An 18,140-nucleotide genomic window follows, 5' to 3' on the forward strand; every position below is an offset into this window, starting at 1 on the left:
ATTATGACATTGTTACGTATTAAATACATTTTTTAAAAATTGTAAAAATTCTGCACGTATTTGAAAATCGAAGGCATGACGAAATTGACATGACAGTACAGACAAGAAATAAGAATATGATTGATAACGAAATAATGATGATGATTTGTGATGGGACATACCCACTAGGTTAAAAGTGATTAAGTGATGAGCGGCATTTCCGAAATACACCCCGCACTGTCCGAAATATCAACACTTTCCCCTATATGTAAAACGAGGAGCAAAAAAAAAAAAAAAAAAAAAAAAGCAAGAAAAAAAATTAAAACAACCGACCCGATATTATGACTGTAGATTAGTTCAATGTTGCTACAACACCTCCCTATTCTCACATCCCATGAGATTAATCTAGACATGGATTTTTGATGATTATTTGAATTGCAAAAATTATGTCGTTGGTATTTTTTAATTTCCTTTAAAGCAACAATGGCTGTCATATTGGTGTCGAAATTTTTTATTGTAAACTTGTGAATTACTACAGTATTTCAATGACAGAAAAATTTGACAAACTTGTTATAATTGATATTCGTGTTGGTAAATCTATTCAGGGGGCCTGAATGAAGCCAAATTACATTATTTTCTGCCCGTACAAAAATTGATTTGTATAATTTTTATTTTGATAAGATCTTTTAATCTTAAGTTTTAATTTTATCAATGATTATGGTTAAAGTTTCATAAAAAAATATCTTTACAACAAAATAAAACTTTCAGATTTAGAACTGTATGTATTTATTGCTTTAAGAAGTCGATTCTTTTGGGGTTAACGTGTGGGCAATAGATCTATCAAATAGGCGTACTACTAAAATACCTATCAGACAGAACTCAGTAATTTTTGTTCTGGTATAACATGATACTTATAAGTGTGCTTGTGTGTGCGTAGTTTTGTACCAGCAACAACAAATTCCAATGGCATAACAAAATCACCTTTCTTTACATCTAAAACAAACTTTAAAAACCTGCATGAGATTCATATTATACAATTTATGTTGAGATGTTTTAGGTCAGTACAATATTTCTCGGGGTGTCCGGGTAACACAGAGGTAGCGCTCTCGCTTCTCACCGCTGCGACCCGAGTTTGACCCCTGTGATCAGCAGTGGTTGTATGTGAGTGGGTATGACGGTCACCTGCTAGGACACGTGGATTTCCTCCGGGCACTCCGGTTTTCTCCCACATATATGACCCCTAGCGCAAATATCCATGCATCAAAGGACCCCATTGGAAATAAGATTTCATAAGTTATCCTTGGTATTTTTAAAATGTGTATTGTACCACAGCGTGATAACGCTTTGCACTATTTCGTGGATGATGATACTCTTGAATAGCTCTATCCAATACCATTCCAACAGTATAAACACGAGCCTTCAGCTCCACATAGTTTTAAACTTATGGTCATTTCAATAGAGCCAGTCGTTGACCACTGTTGTAAAAATGGTTGGGAAACGGGTTGAGAATATTGAAGACAATAGAGCTTATATAAAAGTTCGAACAAAACTCGGTCATTCGTTAAAGCAGATTTTTACTGAAATGGGGGAAGTTTATGGGTCTGGTAAAGTATCTTATGAGACAGTTCGTATAGATGGAGAAAGAAATTTCTGACTGGCACAGAGTCCGTCAAAGATGCAGCAAAATTTGGCCGACCTATGACTGTAACAGGCAAGGCACAAGTCTCTCAAGTCTGGGAAATAATTGAAAGTGATGGCAGATACACGATTCGTGATATTGACAAAGCTGTTGGTATATCGCTATAGCGGGTGCATATCATTTTGAAGCGTATTTTGAAAGTGCGAAAGATTTCTGCCAAATGGACACCGCATATATTGACAGATGACCAAAAACGGGTACGAGTACAAACCGCTAAACAATTGCTCAAAATGCTTCCCAAATTCAATCAAAGACAATTTGCAAACATTGTTACAGGTGACGAAACATGGGTTCACTATTTCGAACCAGTAAGAAAAATTGGAAACAAAATATGGCTAACTAAACACGGTAGAAGGCCTGTAGTTCCCAAACGAACCATAAGCACAAAGAAGGTTTTTATTGCATATTCTTCTCATGTGATGGTATAGCCGTACAAATTCCGGTGCCGAAGGGCAAAAGTGTTACAGGTCGGTATTACTGAAATGTTATACTAAAAAAGCTCAAGAAATATCATAAACGACGCCTTGTGTCAGGAGTTAGGCATGGCCAGGATTGAAATTATGTACATGTATTTGAAACCGCGGAGAATACTTTGAAGGAATGTAATGTTCACTTCACTATTTGAGTCGAATGCTTTTTAGATATCGTACAATACACACTCCACACCGAACAACCCTCGTATGTATGTTTGTATGTATGTATATACCGAATAAACATTTTCCCCCCGTTACTGAAAAGTACAATATTCACCGAGCCCGGAGAGCGAGTAGAATATTGTTCTTTAAGGGTGATATTGTATCGTAAATGTCAATATATTTATAATTGTTTTATCATATGACTGAATAATTCAAACCACCGAAAATGGCTTCTAGAACCTACGAAACAATATGCGAGTGGCCATCCCTTTCGCCCTCGTTGTCACTGAGCAAAAAAAGTGGACGAAACTGTTTTCTCTCATATCTCTCTTTTAACAGAACTCAGTTTGCACGAATCTAAAAACAGGGCAAAACTGTCTGCAAGTGTAGAGAGGCGAAAATAACATGGGGCGAAAACAATCCTGTACACAGTATGTTTACAGCTACAGTGCAAGACCTAGAAGAAAATGATCAGAGACGCAGGATTCTGTTTATTATACGACACTATATTGGAAATAATGATCATGGTCGTATGGTATTTTGATAATTAGGAAAAGAAACTGTTTTGATTTCAAAGAACATATATATGCATTTGTCTATACAATCAGTAACTACACAGAATTTTGCGTTGTACATGAAAACAGAAAACAAGTCATTTGAATGCTGCGTTTTTACTGTTCACCGGTCTCATCATGAATTTATCTGAGGCCATGTAGGCCTTGATTTTAGGAAGACTCTCAAATCTCTCCGTAAACTTCACGAGGTTTGGGTAGTCATCTAGGATTCCACGCTTCATCAGTTTGTGTTGGTCTAACATCTCGTACATGGGAAAGTCACAGACGGTGATCTGAAACGACAGACATATATTCACATTTCCAATGTTTCTGCCTTTAATATCATTACAAATTATAATGATAGCCATTTTCTTGGAATTTCCACAAAAATGAAAGTAGAATGTAAATTTAAGAAACAAAATTATTTTTGAAAATACACGAGAGTATGTCTGTAACACTTCACAATGGTATACCTTTCATGAAGCGCGTGAACTATACGCAGGTGTGAAGCGTCGCCATTCATACCCTAATGTATAAAACAAAATAGATTGTGTGTTTTCTGCATTACTTCGTACATGTTCATCGACAAACCAGCCCATGTACATGTAGAAACGACATCAACAAATAGATAACATAAAAAAAAGAAGATTTACAGTAATAAGAATGTTTCACCAACGCGTTCTCAATGGGCATTATAATAGATTTGATATCGATGCGCACATCAATTAAACTATTGCGCTTCAAATTAAATATTGCTCTCATCAACTGAATCAATGGGTGCAATTATTGCTATCATCAATTAAATTAATGCGCGCATCAATGTGGTGAAATAATTTTTCACAAAATTTAATTTGGAACACAGTATAAATAATTTAATTATGTCTTTAATTCAATTGAAGGTATCATTCATCATGTACAACGATAATGCATAAGGAATTAATGCGTGCATCAATTCTTTAAAAGTCCAACAATTCAATTAAAGACATACTTAATTCATTGGTGGATAAGCTGAATTGAAGATATCCCTTATAAAATAATAGCTCTCCCCCTCCCCCCCCCCCTCTCTCTCTAAAAGAATCATTGCTCGCATCATTTGAATTAATGATATTATCATCACGATGCGACGCAAAAGTTGAGTGATATACATGCGGGGTTACATTGTTTATCTTTCCTAAAAGACATGATTATCAGCTGTGACTGCGGAAAAACACAACTTCAGCAGGATGAAAGTTATTTGAAATAAAATAGCTCAAACTAAAATCAGCATTCAATTCATTGGCCAAATTCAAATAATTTCATCTTGATACGGTCAGTTTAATGTATATCACCAGTGATAAAAAAACCAAAACACGCTCTCGTGAGCTACATCATCATCTATGCAACCAGTCTTGGATATCGCATACACAGTGTACCCATCCAAGCGTTTGACAGAATAAAGAACGCACCTCCATCACAGAAGAGCTGATATATATCTCTCAGAAATTAAGGACGCATACTATATCGTCAAAATAGCTGACTTTCTTTTCAAACATAATATAAAAATATAAATATCAGCAATATTTATTCCGTTTAGTTTTATTTGTCTCGTTGAGTTGCTCAGTAGCCTAGCGTGTCGGTCGACTGCTGAACTGCAGGTCACGGGTTCAAGTCCAGAAGAGGTTTTTAACCCCACCCCCTCCCTGATTACGTTTTACTGAAACTGCATATTTTTTCATTCATGCTTGTGGTTTTGTATTCCTCCTTATGCACCGATTTTAGCTTCAGTATAAAGAAAGGTACCTCTGTGAATAGCTATTTCCAAATACTCACATTTTCTCCGGCAAACCAAGGTTTACTTCCTAGGAATGTGTCAAACTGCCTTAATTTGTCCTTGACATTGTTGAAGTAATCACCTTTGAGTTTTTCCTGTTTCAAAGAGATTCATGAATTGTATCACAAAGTGTCAACTCAGTATTAGGAGCGGCGGTGGTCTAAGGATATATGATGTAAAAAAAGCAATAATGTGATTATTCACACAACAAAATTAGATTCATTCCAGGCCTAAAACTCTCATTGCCAGTTTTTCCGATATGTAATATTTCATTTTCTAGAAGATAATTGATCTGTTCAAGGTCAGTATCAAACTATACGGAAATGTGCTCCTGCTGAATTTTATAATGAGAGTGCTGATGAAAAATATTACCCAGAGTTATCATAAGAGTACTTCTATGTGATTTTAAAAAGAAAATGAAATGCAGGCCACGTAGTATCGGGAGTAGCGGGGGTGGGGTGGTGGGGGTGGTGGTGCTTTTTCTGACCGAAAAGACCTCACTATTTGCTAGATAGGAATATATATCTATCAGCCCAGCGTCTGTTACTGCAAGTTGAAATTGCCACCACGGTCCTACCCTCACACATAAAAAAAATATAGTATTTTGAAAGAGAGATAACAAAATTTCCATTTCGGTGATTCAAGTAATATTCTTCTAAAAATTGGTTCTAAGGGTTCATTTCTTATGTACATTAACATCCCCATGATATTGTCAGTTCTCACCAAACTTTAGAAAAGGAATCGCTGTCTGTAGTTGTAGGGGATGTCAGGTGATTAACTACGATGGAAAACTCGATGAAAATTATCACGTATCTTTCTGTCAAATTTAACGTCGATACGTGTGAAATGTCGTGCATTTAATCAGAAATTGATGTGTATTTTGGAAAAACTATTCTCGTTATTAAGAGAAATAACATAAGTTTGCTCAGTGGCGCCCCCCCCCCCCCCCCTAAAATTTTCAAATTTAAGGTAAATCGTGGTATCTTGTTTAGAAAAATGTACTAATCGACAGAAGAAGCAATAATTTCATCCACTCCCGGAGAAATAAATGACAAAATCTTTTGTTTTCTTGAAATACTTTATTGTTAGAATTTAATTTTTTCCAAAACCCCTTAAAATTTGCGTCATTTTTATTAATTTCACCTTATAAAAAATGATAGAAAATAGTACAAATGACTAAAAAGGAGATATATTTCAAGCTCTATAAAACCTGTAAAATCCAGGAGCCTCAAGGCGGCCCCCAGACCCCCTGCCTCATAAAGTGGCGCCCCCCGTAACCATAATTCCTGGATCCGCCCTTGTTACTATCATACCATTTCTCCTTTCATACTTCCACCTGTTCGCTCATGCGTAAATACACATTACAAGTATAAGAGGTCGATGGTACCTTCGTGTCATTGCCATCGTGTCGTCGCACTAGTCATCGTGGCGATGGTACGATGGGGCACATGGCAACAATATGGGCTGCATTTATTTTGGTATGAAATTTATAGTAAAAACGATAGTTTGTGTCATACCGTGCATTACATGAATGTCGTTACATCGTGGAGGGGTCTCTATACTATTACAACTAAGCACTAAAATGACCAACGACACGAACAACCAGATTGTCAAATTTTCGGGACGACCCGTTCCTTCTTCAGGACAAACGAAAAGAATTACATAATGTGGCCAATATCAACAGAGAATATTAACAAAAGCTACATATAAATACATCTGGCACTACAACTACACTAATCTACAAACGTATTTACAACGCAGAATACATGTTTTTTGGTCTTTAGGCTTACCAATCAATGTTAAAAGTGGAGCGAATTAGGACATGCCTTATTCGTCCAAAGAGCTGATCCAAAATGTACGAAGTCATAAAAATAGACTTAATTAATCTCAAGTGGAACGAGTTAACCATATTACGTAGTAAAGCTAACTCGTACCCAGAGAGATTCTATTTTAACTATGCATTAAGAATAAATAATTCATAAAAGATGATAATAAGAAAAAAATATCAACACACACATACACACACACACAAAAAAAAAACAAAAAAAAAAAAACCCAACCCTAAAAGTAAACTATGTAAATGAATGACCACTATAAAATGAAATAAGAAATGAACAAAATTTGAGAGAAAGATAATGTAAATAACAAGTTTGAATAAGTAAACAAAGTGGACTAACTCCAAACAAAAACAAAGAATAAGCAGCCTAGGAAATTGAATCAACATCAGACATTCCTGTACTGATCATGTCTAGGGTAGACGTGCAAAAAACATAGAATCACGGAACCTGATAAATGGGGTTTTACATGTAAGCAATCGGTTAAGAAGGTCAAAGTAATTAAAAGGGGTGGGTTGATTGTAAACAGAATTGAAAGGAAAAAAAATGTGTTAAAAAATGGTCATAGTACCACTGTTAGGGACATGATCAGACGAGTAGGTCTAGATGAAATTTAAAATCTAGTAAGGGTTTAGTCCGTATTCATCCTGGTGAAGTCAGTAGGTTTGTTAATACCATGCGGTTCGAATGACTTCAACCTGTGCATCCAGAATTTTTCCTTCTGCTTTCTTTCGGTATATCTGACCAACTAGGGTCATGATCAATAACCACTACTGTCATGTCCTCCCATCGGTGGTTATTGCCATTGAAATGTGTTGCTACTGGCAAATCTTTTTTGGATCTGATGGAGGACCGGTGGTTGTTGACCCGTCTGTGAAAGTCTGTTGTTTCTCCTATGTACTGCTTCCGGCAGACATCGAATCTGATGAGATAGATGCAGTTATTTATTGGTTTTGCAGGAAAATTTTCCCAATCCATCAGAACCAAAAAAGATTTGCCAGTAGCAACACATTTCGATGGGAGGACATGACAATCTGGTTGTTCGTGTCGTTGGCCATTTAAATAGTGCTTTGTATAATTTTTTGTATTTGACCTTTTATCCATGTTGTGGATCCGACACTTTGAGGTTTCGGGTGTTGTTGGAACTTTAGTGCTTCTATCTATCTATCTATCTATCTCTCTATCTATCTATCTATCTATATATATTATATATGAGACAGAACTTACGTAGTCCTTGTTATAACACAATGTAACCACCCCATTCCGGAAGTCCATGGCGTTCTCTATCATCATGTCGCAGTCCACTTTCTCCTGGGCAGTTTTACCCACTGTCAACAACAGAGTATAACAAAGTCAAATCTACATTTCATATAAAGTCATTGAATGTGTATTCAAAAACTGTATTCATTCCTCACTATGTTCTACTGTAACGTACAGTTTGAATTTCTCATTTTCACACTCTTTACACGAATTCTGACTTGTGTTGATTTTACTCTTTCGGCCCACTACAGTTTTATCCACTGTCAACAAGTTCCTGGCATCAGCTCAGTGAAAGGGAAAGACGCGGGTCTGTCAGATACAATGCATGCCATTAGAGCGGAAGGCCTCGTGTCATGGTAAGCAATAGCACGATAAAGACCTCTCACTGCTATGACCTTGAGCACCGGGTACCGTGCGTAGACAGACTTAGTGACACCCCCCATCCCCCCAAAGCTGGTAACGTCTATATACGTGTGAACAATTCTCGATTGGATGCAATATAACAAGCAAACGAAAAGTAAAAACTTCCAAACTGAAATTAATATGTATCAGCTGCCTTCGTATAAGATAACAGATCGAAGCCACTCAAAACTCAATACATGTACTTACAAAGGCCATGTTTATCTCCAATGTACCTAAGGATGGTATTGCTTTGGGTCATTTTGATATCACCATCAATGTAGTAAGGCAGCTGAAATACAGTGAATTTGAAATGTATTGAATGAATATGTACATGTATCATTTAAAGCTTTTAAGACTGCATGAGTATAAAATGATAATCAGACTCGTTACAAAACAGAATATCGCCTTGCAAGGTATCACAGTGTCTGATTGATCGATTGGTTTTGTGATTGATTGGTGACGCGATAGCACATCGCGTTCATTGTGAGTAATCTATGTAATTCTAAAATATTTACATTTCCGATGTATTTGCCTTTGCTATCTCTACAAATTTTATCGATAGCCATTTCCTCATGAATGAGTTACAGTTGTAAACAGTGCGCGTATGAATATAAATAAATATAGTACGTATACTTTAATGGCTAGGAATCCCGACAAAAAGAATGTATATTTTATACAACATATAAACTTCAGTTTTTGAAATGACACGAGGGTATGAAATGCAGCGCGTCATGTCAGTATCTTTTTCCTGAAGCGCTAACACGTGAAGCATGTCGGCGTGAAGCGACGCAGGCCATACCCTCATGTAATCTCGGTTAGTGCTTCATGAAAAGTGTGTCGTTCATACCCTCATGTAATCTCGGTTAGTGCTTCATGAAAAGTGTGTCGTTCATACCCTCATGTAATCTCGGTTAGTGCTTCATGAAAAGTGTGTCGTTGCCGTTCATGCCCTCATGTATTATCAAAAATAAAATTTCTTAATTGTCATAATTGTATGGAATACAGCGTGATCGATTAATGTTTTAATTGCACATGTAATTTGATGTCAAGACAAGTCCTATTATAAATTTTGTATTCGCTGCTACCCCGCAAATTCAAACTTTACAATACAACACTGGGTTTAATATGAAAACATCGTCTTATTATATTATATTATTGTCTCTTACATTTGGGAAAGCCAGCCCCAGTGTGTGTTTCACAGAATACCAAGATTGCCTGCTGAAGTCTGGAGCTGAAACATCAAAATCACTTACATATAAGATGATTTCCATCGTTTGATTCTACATTCTGATCAGACAATGATATACAAACCGTCTCCTTGCTCTACATTCTGATTAGATAATGATATACAAACCGTCTCCTTGCTCTACATTCTGATTAGATAATGATATACAAACCGTCTCCTTGCTCTACATTCTGATCAGACAATGATATACAAACCGTCTCCTTGCTCTACATTCTGATCAGACAATGATATACAAACCGTCTCCTTGCTCTACATTCTGATCAGACAATGATATACAAACCGTCTCCTTGCTCTACATTCTGATCAGACAATAATATACAAACCGTCTCCTTGCTCGTATCGCAAGTCTTCAAATTCTTCCCCTGCATAATTCAGTAACAATCGAATAGGCTGGGCAAGCTGAAAAGTTTGAGACAAAATGCTTTAAACATAATACTGAATTTTAGTAGAATGTGACAACATCCTCGTTTACCTGAGGGCGATCAGTTGATCAAACTTGAGCCCTATAATTTCCCCATTTTCCATTGAAAAATTCGAATAATTACCCCTTCCATTATTGATCCCTATCCTTAACCCTCCCAGGATTCAAAGACCATAATTTGGAGATACTTGCAGTTTGCGAATTGTGAATTCTGAATAGTCACCCCATCGTGTCCCTGTGGACCATAGACACAGTAAATCTCACATCACACGGACATCTGCTTGTTAATTTATATACAGTAAATCTCACATCACACGGACATCTGCTTGTTAATTTATATACAGTAAATCTCACATCACACGGACATCTGCTTGTTAATTTATATACAGTAAATCTCACATCACACGGACATCTGCTTGTTAATTTATATACAGTAAATCTCACATCACACGGACATCTGCTTGTTAATTTATATACAGTAAATCTCACATCACACGGACATCTGCTTGTTAATTTATATACAGTAAATCTCACATCACACGGACATCTGCTTGTTAATTTATATACAGTAAATCTCACATTACACGGACATCTGCTTGTTAATTTATATACAGTAAATCTCACATCACACGGACATCTGCTTGTTAATTTGGCAAATTATATCTAGCTGTTCTTGTGGAATGTGTATTTGAATTTTTGTTCGTTTTATTTTCTTTTAGAACATTACAGATTTTTTCATATCTTGTAGTTATATGATACACAATGTAATCCCGTCCCCCAACATAATATAACGTACCCCAACATGTGACCCGTCCTCAACATAATATACCCCCCCCCCCCCATTGGTTGTTTTACGTCACGTCGAACATTTTAACTCAGTGATGAGACGTCACAATCTGTAAGTGAAGTACCACGAATTTAGACGCGATCTCCCTTTATTATAGAGCATGTGAAAATAAACTGTGTGAGACATCGTTTGTGGTTTGTACAATTGATCCTCAATTATCCTGGGCCAGATACTCAAGGTGGCGATTATACCTAGGTACAACCATCGACATTTTTTGGCTGAAATTGATCTAAGGCGGTACATAACCTGCTGCTTTATGACAAATTCACGACACTATTACACAAAGCCAACAGAGAGTTAATCATCTACTTGCATATGCATTAAAGCATAAATTTAAAGATGTGCAAACAATTTAATGAAAATCCCACCATGACAACATTATCCTTGATTCACTCATGATATACCTAGAATCAAAGTTGTGAACTACGTAATATTTTACCCCTCTGATTTCCCAGTATCCCAGGGTTGGCATGAGGCTGAGTAGACTTCCGTTCTGCTTAGAGAATCAAACTTCCGTCCCCCAGACCACAGTCTGATAGCAAAATACGCCAGGTAAACTGTACTCGTTCAGGTAAAGAGCGAGATAAGATTTGAAACTAAAATCAACTGTTTCATAATTTATGTACTAGAGACGATCAAGTGATTTCTTATTAGAATTAGGTTGGTTGGTTTTATATCGTGCAGTTCGACACTTGTTCACTCACATGGAGACGTCACCATTGCCGGTGAAGGGCGGCAAATTTAGGCCTATGCTCGAGGCTTACGGCCTTTGAGCAGAGAAGGTTCTTTATCGTGTCATACCTGCTGTGATACGGGGTATCGGTTTTTACGGTCTCACCCGAAGGTCCACCCCATTTAGTCATCTCTTACGACAAGCAAGGGGTACTGAGGACCTGTTAGAATTAAACCGGATCCCCAAGGTAGAAATAGTGTTTGGTGATAAGAAAATAATTAAATGAAATAGAAATGACTGTGGGTAAAGCAATCCCAAGATATTTGTTTAATGTCAGAATCTTTACATTTTCAATGTTTTTGCCTTCGTTATTTTCACCAATTGTAATGGCAGCCACTTTCTCAATCAATGTTCGTCTGAATCTTGATAAATATAGTACATCTACTTTAACATTTGGGAATTTCGATAGAAAAGAAAAAGTAAAATATTAAAAAGAAACTAATCAATAAATTTCAGTTTTAAAAATGTATGAGGGCATGGATTACAAGCTTCACGCCAGCAATCTTTCCATAACGGATGCTGGTATGACGCGTCGGAGTTTATGGCGTCATGTATTTTCAAAATTCTTAGATATATCCTACATGTACACGGCTATAGTTTAAATAATCGAACTGAAATGGGCATGACTGCAAAATGATATATCGTAGCAGGGAATAGTTTCGAACTTTGATAAAATTTCTTAAAAATCGAAATAGTCCACATTTGAAGTGTATTATAGACCCTGTGTCACCATGATTCCTAGCATATAGATGGTGCAAATACGAAACTAAGACACGTGGTCAGTTGTTGAAGAAATTCATTTGAAAACCTACACATTTCCAGTAAAAGGTTTGTGGCAGGCTAAGATGGAGGATGGATGACCCCAGATGAAAGGTAGATTTCAATGGCAAACAGATGATCGTGCACAGTATCTAACTCGCCTCGCACGCCACTTTAATGGAGTTTGCGCGGGTGGTGTGGGTTTTGCCCAAATTGAGAGAGAATCAAAGCGAGAAAGGGGCACCTCTCACAGCATGTTTTGTGCACCAGCACCAGTAAGTATGATTTAGGGGAATGATTTATTAACTTTATCTATATGAAACACAAGTATTGACATAAAAGGTAAATATGATTTTTCATCAGTCTGTCATAAGTGACTTTGATATATACCTCCTACCCACATGTTTCAAAACCAAAACACTGCCCCCTGTCACCTATATGATACACAATTCTACGTTTTATTCACATAAACATGGCATCCATCCACTGATACAGGTTTCCTAACGAGTATACTTCACTTCCTGACTCAGCACGACACATGCTTAGATAGGAGACATTTTTAAGTCCATCATTGAGGAAGTTTGTCATGTTCTTGGCACACTGATTTTGACTACAAATAACTCCGTTTACCTGATTAGGGTATAGGGCTCACGACGGGTGTGACCGGTCGACAGGGGATGCTTACTCCATCTAGACACCTGATCCCACCTCTGGTGTGTCCAGGGGTCCGTGTTTGCCCAACTATCTATTTTGTATTGCTTATAGGAGTTATGAGATTGATCACTGTTCGTTATCTTCACCTTCCATATTAGGATACAAATTTACAGTCATAGTAAAACCGCTATCTGAAACAGTTACTATACATTCAAGGTTGGAACATCGAGTCTTATTCGAGTTTTTCCATACCTCCTAATCTAATTCATGAAGCTCATCAAACAACAGGAATTAAGACAAACAGTTACCGTGTTTTGAGCGGATATCGGTGTTACACTGAATGTGGTTTTTAGAGGTAGTTTAATAGGTCAAAATACTTTGCAATATTAGCATGAAAACATACAATCTTTATAGTCTAGTCAACATCCAAAATGGCCTCAAGAAAATGGCTACAAAAGGTTATAATATTGCTTTAAGTTATACTACAATACAGTCTTAACAACATATTAAAAATGTACAAAAATATGATTTGCGGAAGACGTTGAAAAAGGATCTTTATATGACCACGAACCGTATTTGAATTTTCATTTATGCAACGATTCGTCCTCCATACACAGAAAATATGATGTCAGATGACAGGAGTCCATGAGACACGATGTGATAGCATTATTCAAACATTCAGTGAAACCCAACCAATGATGAAAGAGGACGTTTGATAGGAAGGCAAAAACCTTTCAAAATCTTAATTGATTGATCTTCGTCAAAGTGATTTGGGTGTAATATTACCTATATCCTGTATGTCTATTGTTTACATTTAAAACCCCATCAAGGGATGTGAATAGGGATGCTATATATCTACTAGTGTTCTGGAGGGTATCTTTACATAGGAATGTGTCTCTACTAGTACCGTTTTGTACTTTGTATTCAATCTGCCCATCTCTCTGATACTAACACACAGTGATACAATCTACACCCTGCCATTTATATTGACGTCAACTTCACTGAACTATATAACTGTGAAGAAGACATGATGAGAAGGAAGCGATCATTATTTTTGTAAGGAAACACCCTATGAAACATTGTTTAATACATTAGCATCACACAGGGGTCAGAGGTCAACAGAAGCCCAAACAGCCTTAGCGTACTAGTGTACCCACCTACAAAAGCATCAGAGAGACTGTTGGTTTCAAGAAGAAAGAGGAGGAGGAGGAGGAGAAGAAGAAGAAGAAAAAAGACAAAAGACAAAACTTGGGGCACAAACAAATTTATGTCCCTATAATTGAAAGGGACACGTCTCCATTGCCCCTTTTAGCTACGCCATTGGCAAATATCTATAGCGGTGTAGTATGCCTTTTCTTTCTTAAGCTGAGACTGACACCCATAGTCCATTCCTTCTCTTGATATTCATACATAATTGCATGATATACGTTCCTAGAGAAAATAGATTGGAGAATCGAGAAAGTACACATTTTGTATAATAAAATTAAGATTACGTGGCGTTTTGTGATTTATGTTTTAATGCTTTGATAACAACTGTTTAACAGATATATTTAGTATTTGATAAACTGTAGATCAAATAGTGGGACTAATGGCTAATTCTAAATCGTATTGATTGGCCAAAATAAAGACCTGAAGCTGCTTTATCTATAATAAATGCGTCATTGGTTTTTACTGTACATAATTGACACAAATATCTTTTATATCTTGGTTTTTTTTATTATCAATAATTACTTCTCGTTTGTAATCTTTTAAAAATCCAAATGAAAGTTGATATTATTTGCTTCCATTTTCAGTCATTTTGCTTAAATCAAAATGTAGAAAAAAAGATAATTAATTTCATTATGCTCTTCATTGATGTTTTTTAAACATAATTCCATTTATTATATATATAAAATATATTTCCAACGACGACTAAGTACACATGATCCACAATTAATAACAACTAGCGCTTTCGTCGTGTAGTTCGGCTCTTCAGCTCTGAAGCGCCGAACTACACGACGAAAGCGCTAAGTGTTATTAATTAAATGTGGATCATGTGTACTTAGTCACCGTTGGAAATATTTTTTCTACTTATTACCTATACCATGGACATTTTGTGCATTTTTAATATATATATAAAGCACAGAAATAGCAATGAACTCTTAAATGAACATAACTGCCCTAAGTGAAGAAATATTTAGTATAACGCACTGAAAATTTCACTTTATTTGGATACCCACTTCCGCCCCTACCCGGGGTTGAACTCACGACCCGCGAAACCAAATCTCCTAGCAGCATGTAACTAGCGCGCTAGACCTATATATATATATATATATATATATATATATATATATATATATATATATATAGTTGGTTCGGTACAGTTGTAAATAAGTAATGAAAATCAGAATGACACATTCAATAATAAACAATAATTTACTGCTAGCGCTTTCTCCATGTCTACATGGTACATCTACAAATATTGTTATGACGTCATGATAACGTTAACCGGTAGGGTTTGGTAATTGTCTATAGTTCCCACGTATTTTGTAAAAATATTATGCTAAATTGTTACAGTAGTTCATTTGTTCAAATAATTATTTTCTATTAAGGTTTGGATTAAAAAGTTTAATTAAATAGTCCTATTTGGCTTTGCGAGTTATTTCATTTTTAGTCCACATTTTAAAGAACGGGAACACTTTAAATTTACCACCCCCGCATTCCGCAAAATGTTCACTACATGGGGTGTTCCGCACACTAGGATCTTTAATTTGTTGTTTATTGATTGATTGAATATTGTTTAACGTCTCTCTCTCTCTCTCGAGAATATTTCACTCATATGGAGATGTCACCACTGCACCCTCACTCGCGCATTAAGTTTGTTCGTTTGTCCTATGTAGTTTTCTCCACAAGTTGGGCAAGTGGCACAGTAAATAAGATTCTCAGATTTGCAGTTCATGATGGCATTGACTTTTAATATTTTTCCGGATTTTAAAGTTAGGGAATTACTCTCTTCTATGTATTCGCACGTCCCGCAGCGTGGGTCACCACAGTTTTTGACGTATTGGACCTTATTCAGGGAGAAATTGACTCTACTTAGGAGTTTAATAGGCATGGTGCCTGACGTCGGCTGTTAATAATTTGAGATTAATTCACCACATTTTCCATATCGTTGGATTGTTCCAAAATTGGAAAAAATCGTTTAGCTGTATTTAAGATATTGTGATTCCTTGCATTGTGTGTGACGATGAAAGGCACATTGTTGTTCTTTTTGGTGTCCATTTGGCAGGTTCTGAAAAAGCTTTAGGTAATAAGTAAAATCTAGATATTGATGAGTGTGATTTAGCATAATTTTTTTTTTTACAAAATAAACGCTATACTGGTTAACGTTATTATAATATCATAAAGGACTCGTTTAATTGACGTCATAACAAAGACGTTAACAATATTTGTATATTTACACTGCCTGATGAACCATGTAGACATGGAGAAAGCGCTAGCAGTAAATTATTGTTTTTTTATGGAATGTGTCATTCTGATTACTTATAATATACATGTATATATATATATATATATATATATATATCTATATATCTACAGGGGATGCCTACTCCTCCTAGGCACCAGATCCCACCTCTGGTGTTTCCAGGGGTCCGTAATTGCCCAACTAACCGGTCGACAGGGGATGCTTACTCCTCCTAGGCACCTGATTCCACCTCTGGTGTGTCCAGGGGTCCGTGTTTGCCCAACTACCGGTCGACAGATGCTTACTCCTCCTAGGTACCTGATTCCACCTCTGGTGTGTCCAGGGGTCCGTGTTTGCCCAACTATCTATATTGTATTGTAGGAGTTATGAGATTGATCACTGTTCGTTATCTTCACCTTTCATATATATATATATATATATATATATATATATCGTTTTAGATTTCTTTATAAAAAGAGGGGAGGGGGATTGTTTAATTCTAATTTTCATACTGCCATTTTCCAGGGGATTGTAAGCTGGGAAAATCATACTATTAGAAGAAATGAAGTCAGTTGGAGTTAAGCGCGCTCTTTATGGTGCGCCAATCTATACAGAGGGCGCATTTTTTCTCCAATGTAGTCTACTTCAAAAATTCGTCGGAAGGTTAATAGTTGGGCAACAATAGGTAAAAATTATTAAATCACAAGTACTTCTTAGAACCTCTGTGTACCAAATAGACCACACCTCTGATTCACACGAAAACTAACCAAAACATTTCCTTTAAAATGAATTTAAATTTATTTCTGGCTTGTAAAGAATTAACTTTGCACGAAAAATTAAAATACTTAATGACATTCAATATATCCGTTGTGATAGAATGAAGGTTATTCTTGAAATTCTCTTCCTTATAAGTATTTAATTTTGTTATTATTGACAATAAAATTATGTGTAAATTTTCCTTCAAACTTTCTTCCCTGTGATATCGATTAGACTACATACATAACGGTATTTTTAGTCTAATGATTCAACCAATTTATGAATTGCAAAAACACTAGTATTTCATCCATCAGGAAATAAAGTTGAATACAAAATATAAACCTTAGAATCAAATCGACCCTTCTGCATGGATCCAGGGGATTGTAAGCTGAGAAAATCATACTATTAGAAGAAATGAAGTCAGGTGGAGTTATGGGCGCGCTTTATGGTGCGCCAATCTATACAGAGGGCGCATTTTTTCTCCAATGTAGTCTACTTCAAAAATAAAGAACGCGTAGGAATAAATGTAAAATAATCCCATTGTTGTCATAGTAAATTAAACGCATATATATGATTTACAGGGAAACAAACAAGTAGATATACTAGATGTTATACTGTTCGTGTAAATATAATCTATCAGTCAACTATTCTACAATTATCTTGTAAATGTAAAGACAACAGAAGTGAAAGTGAGGCTTACGTAGTAAGGAATGCAATCGTACAAGTATATGCTTCAAATTACAAGATTACAATTAATGGAATAATTCATTTGTCATTTATGTCTTGCATATACATGTACGAAAACAATCTTGTCGTCGAAGAAGTGTAATTTCTTTATGCGCAGTTATACTCCCGTGGATTCAACACCACAGGTGTTCGAATAGAGTTATTTTAAAAAACAAATTAAAAAGAAAAACAAAGTACGAAAGAAGCAATTGCATCGGCTGGTACACAGGGCTAATACTTCAGAATCATAGCGACACACTGAATGCATAAACCACTCATTTGTTCAGTCCAGCAATTAAGGTCCACTTGATGTGTATAAACGATACTCAGGTACAATTAAGGTCCGCTTGATGTGTATAAACGATACTCAGGTACAATT

At 36.1% G+C, this 18,140-nt stretch overlaps 1 protein-coding gene across 1 annotated transcript; it reads right to left on the reverse strand.

Moving 5' to 3' along the window:
* Positions 1–2,789: 2,789 nt before the first annotated feature.
* On the reverse strand, positions 2,790–11,277 carry LOC125653773 (glutathione S-transferase Mu 1-like). The gene is made up of 7 exons (XM_048883381.2): positions 11,128–11,277; positions 9,744–9,819; positions 9,341–9,405; positions 8,382–8,463; positions 7,740–7,840; positions 4,677–4,772; positions 2,790–3,160 (listed from the first exon to the last, which is right to left on the reverse strand). Exons 1-7 carry the CDS (start codon positions 11,158–11,160, stop codon positions 2,966–2,968), a joined length of 648 nt encoding a protein of 215 aa, XP_048739338.2. The 5' UTR covers positions 11,161–11,277; the 3' UTR covers positions 2,790–2,965.
* Between the last annotated feature and the right edge of the window lie 6,863 nt (positions 11,278–18,140).

Source organism: Ostrea edulis, chromosome 7 (genome assembly GCF_947568905.1).
Source record: "Ostrea edulis chromosome 7, xbOstEdul1.1, whole genome shotgun sequence".
Taxonomy (NCBI): Eukaryota; Metazoa; Mollusca; class Bivalvia; order Ostreida; family Ostreidae; genus Ostrea; species Ostrea edulis.

What these genes read in the sequence shown, in the direction of transcription:
- LOC125653773 (XM_048883381.2), bottom strand. Translation starts at nt 11,160, where the DNA reads ATGCCAACCCTGGGATACTGGGAAATCAGAGGG. An exon ending in TGGGGCTGGCTTTCCCAAAT is followed by an intron (nt 8,464 to 9,340) that starts GTAAGAGACAAT and finishes ACTGTATTTCAG; the next exon opens with CTGCCTTACTACATTGATGG. An exon ending in TGGAGATAAACATGGCCTTT is followed by an intron (nt 7,841 to 8,381) that starts GTAAGTACATGT and finishes TGTTGTTGACAG; the next exon opens with TGGGTAAAACTGCCCAGGAG.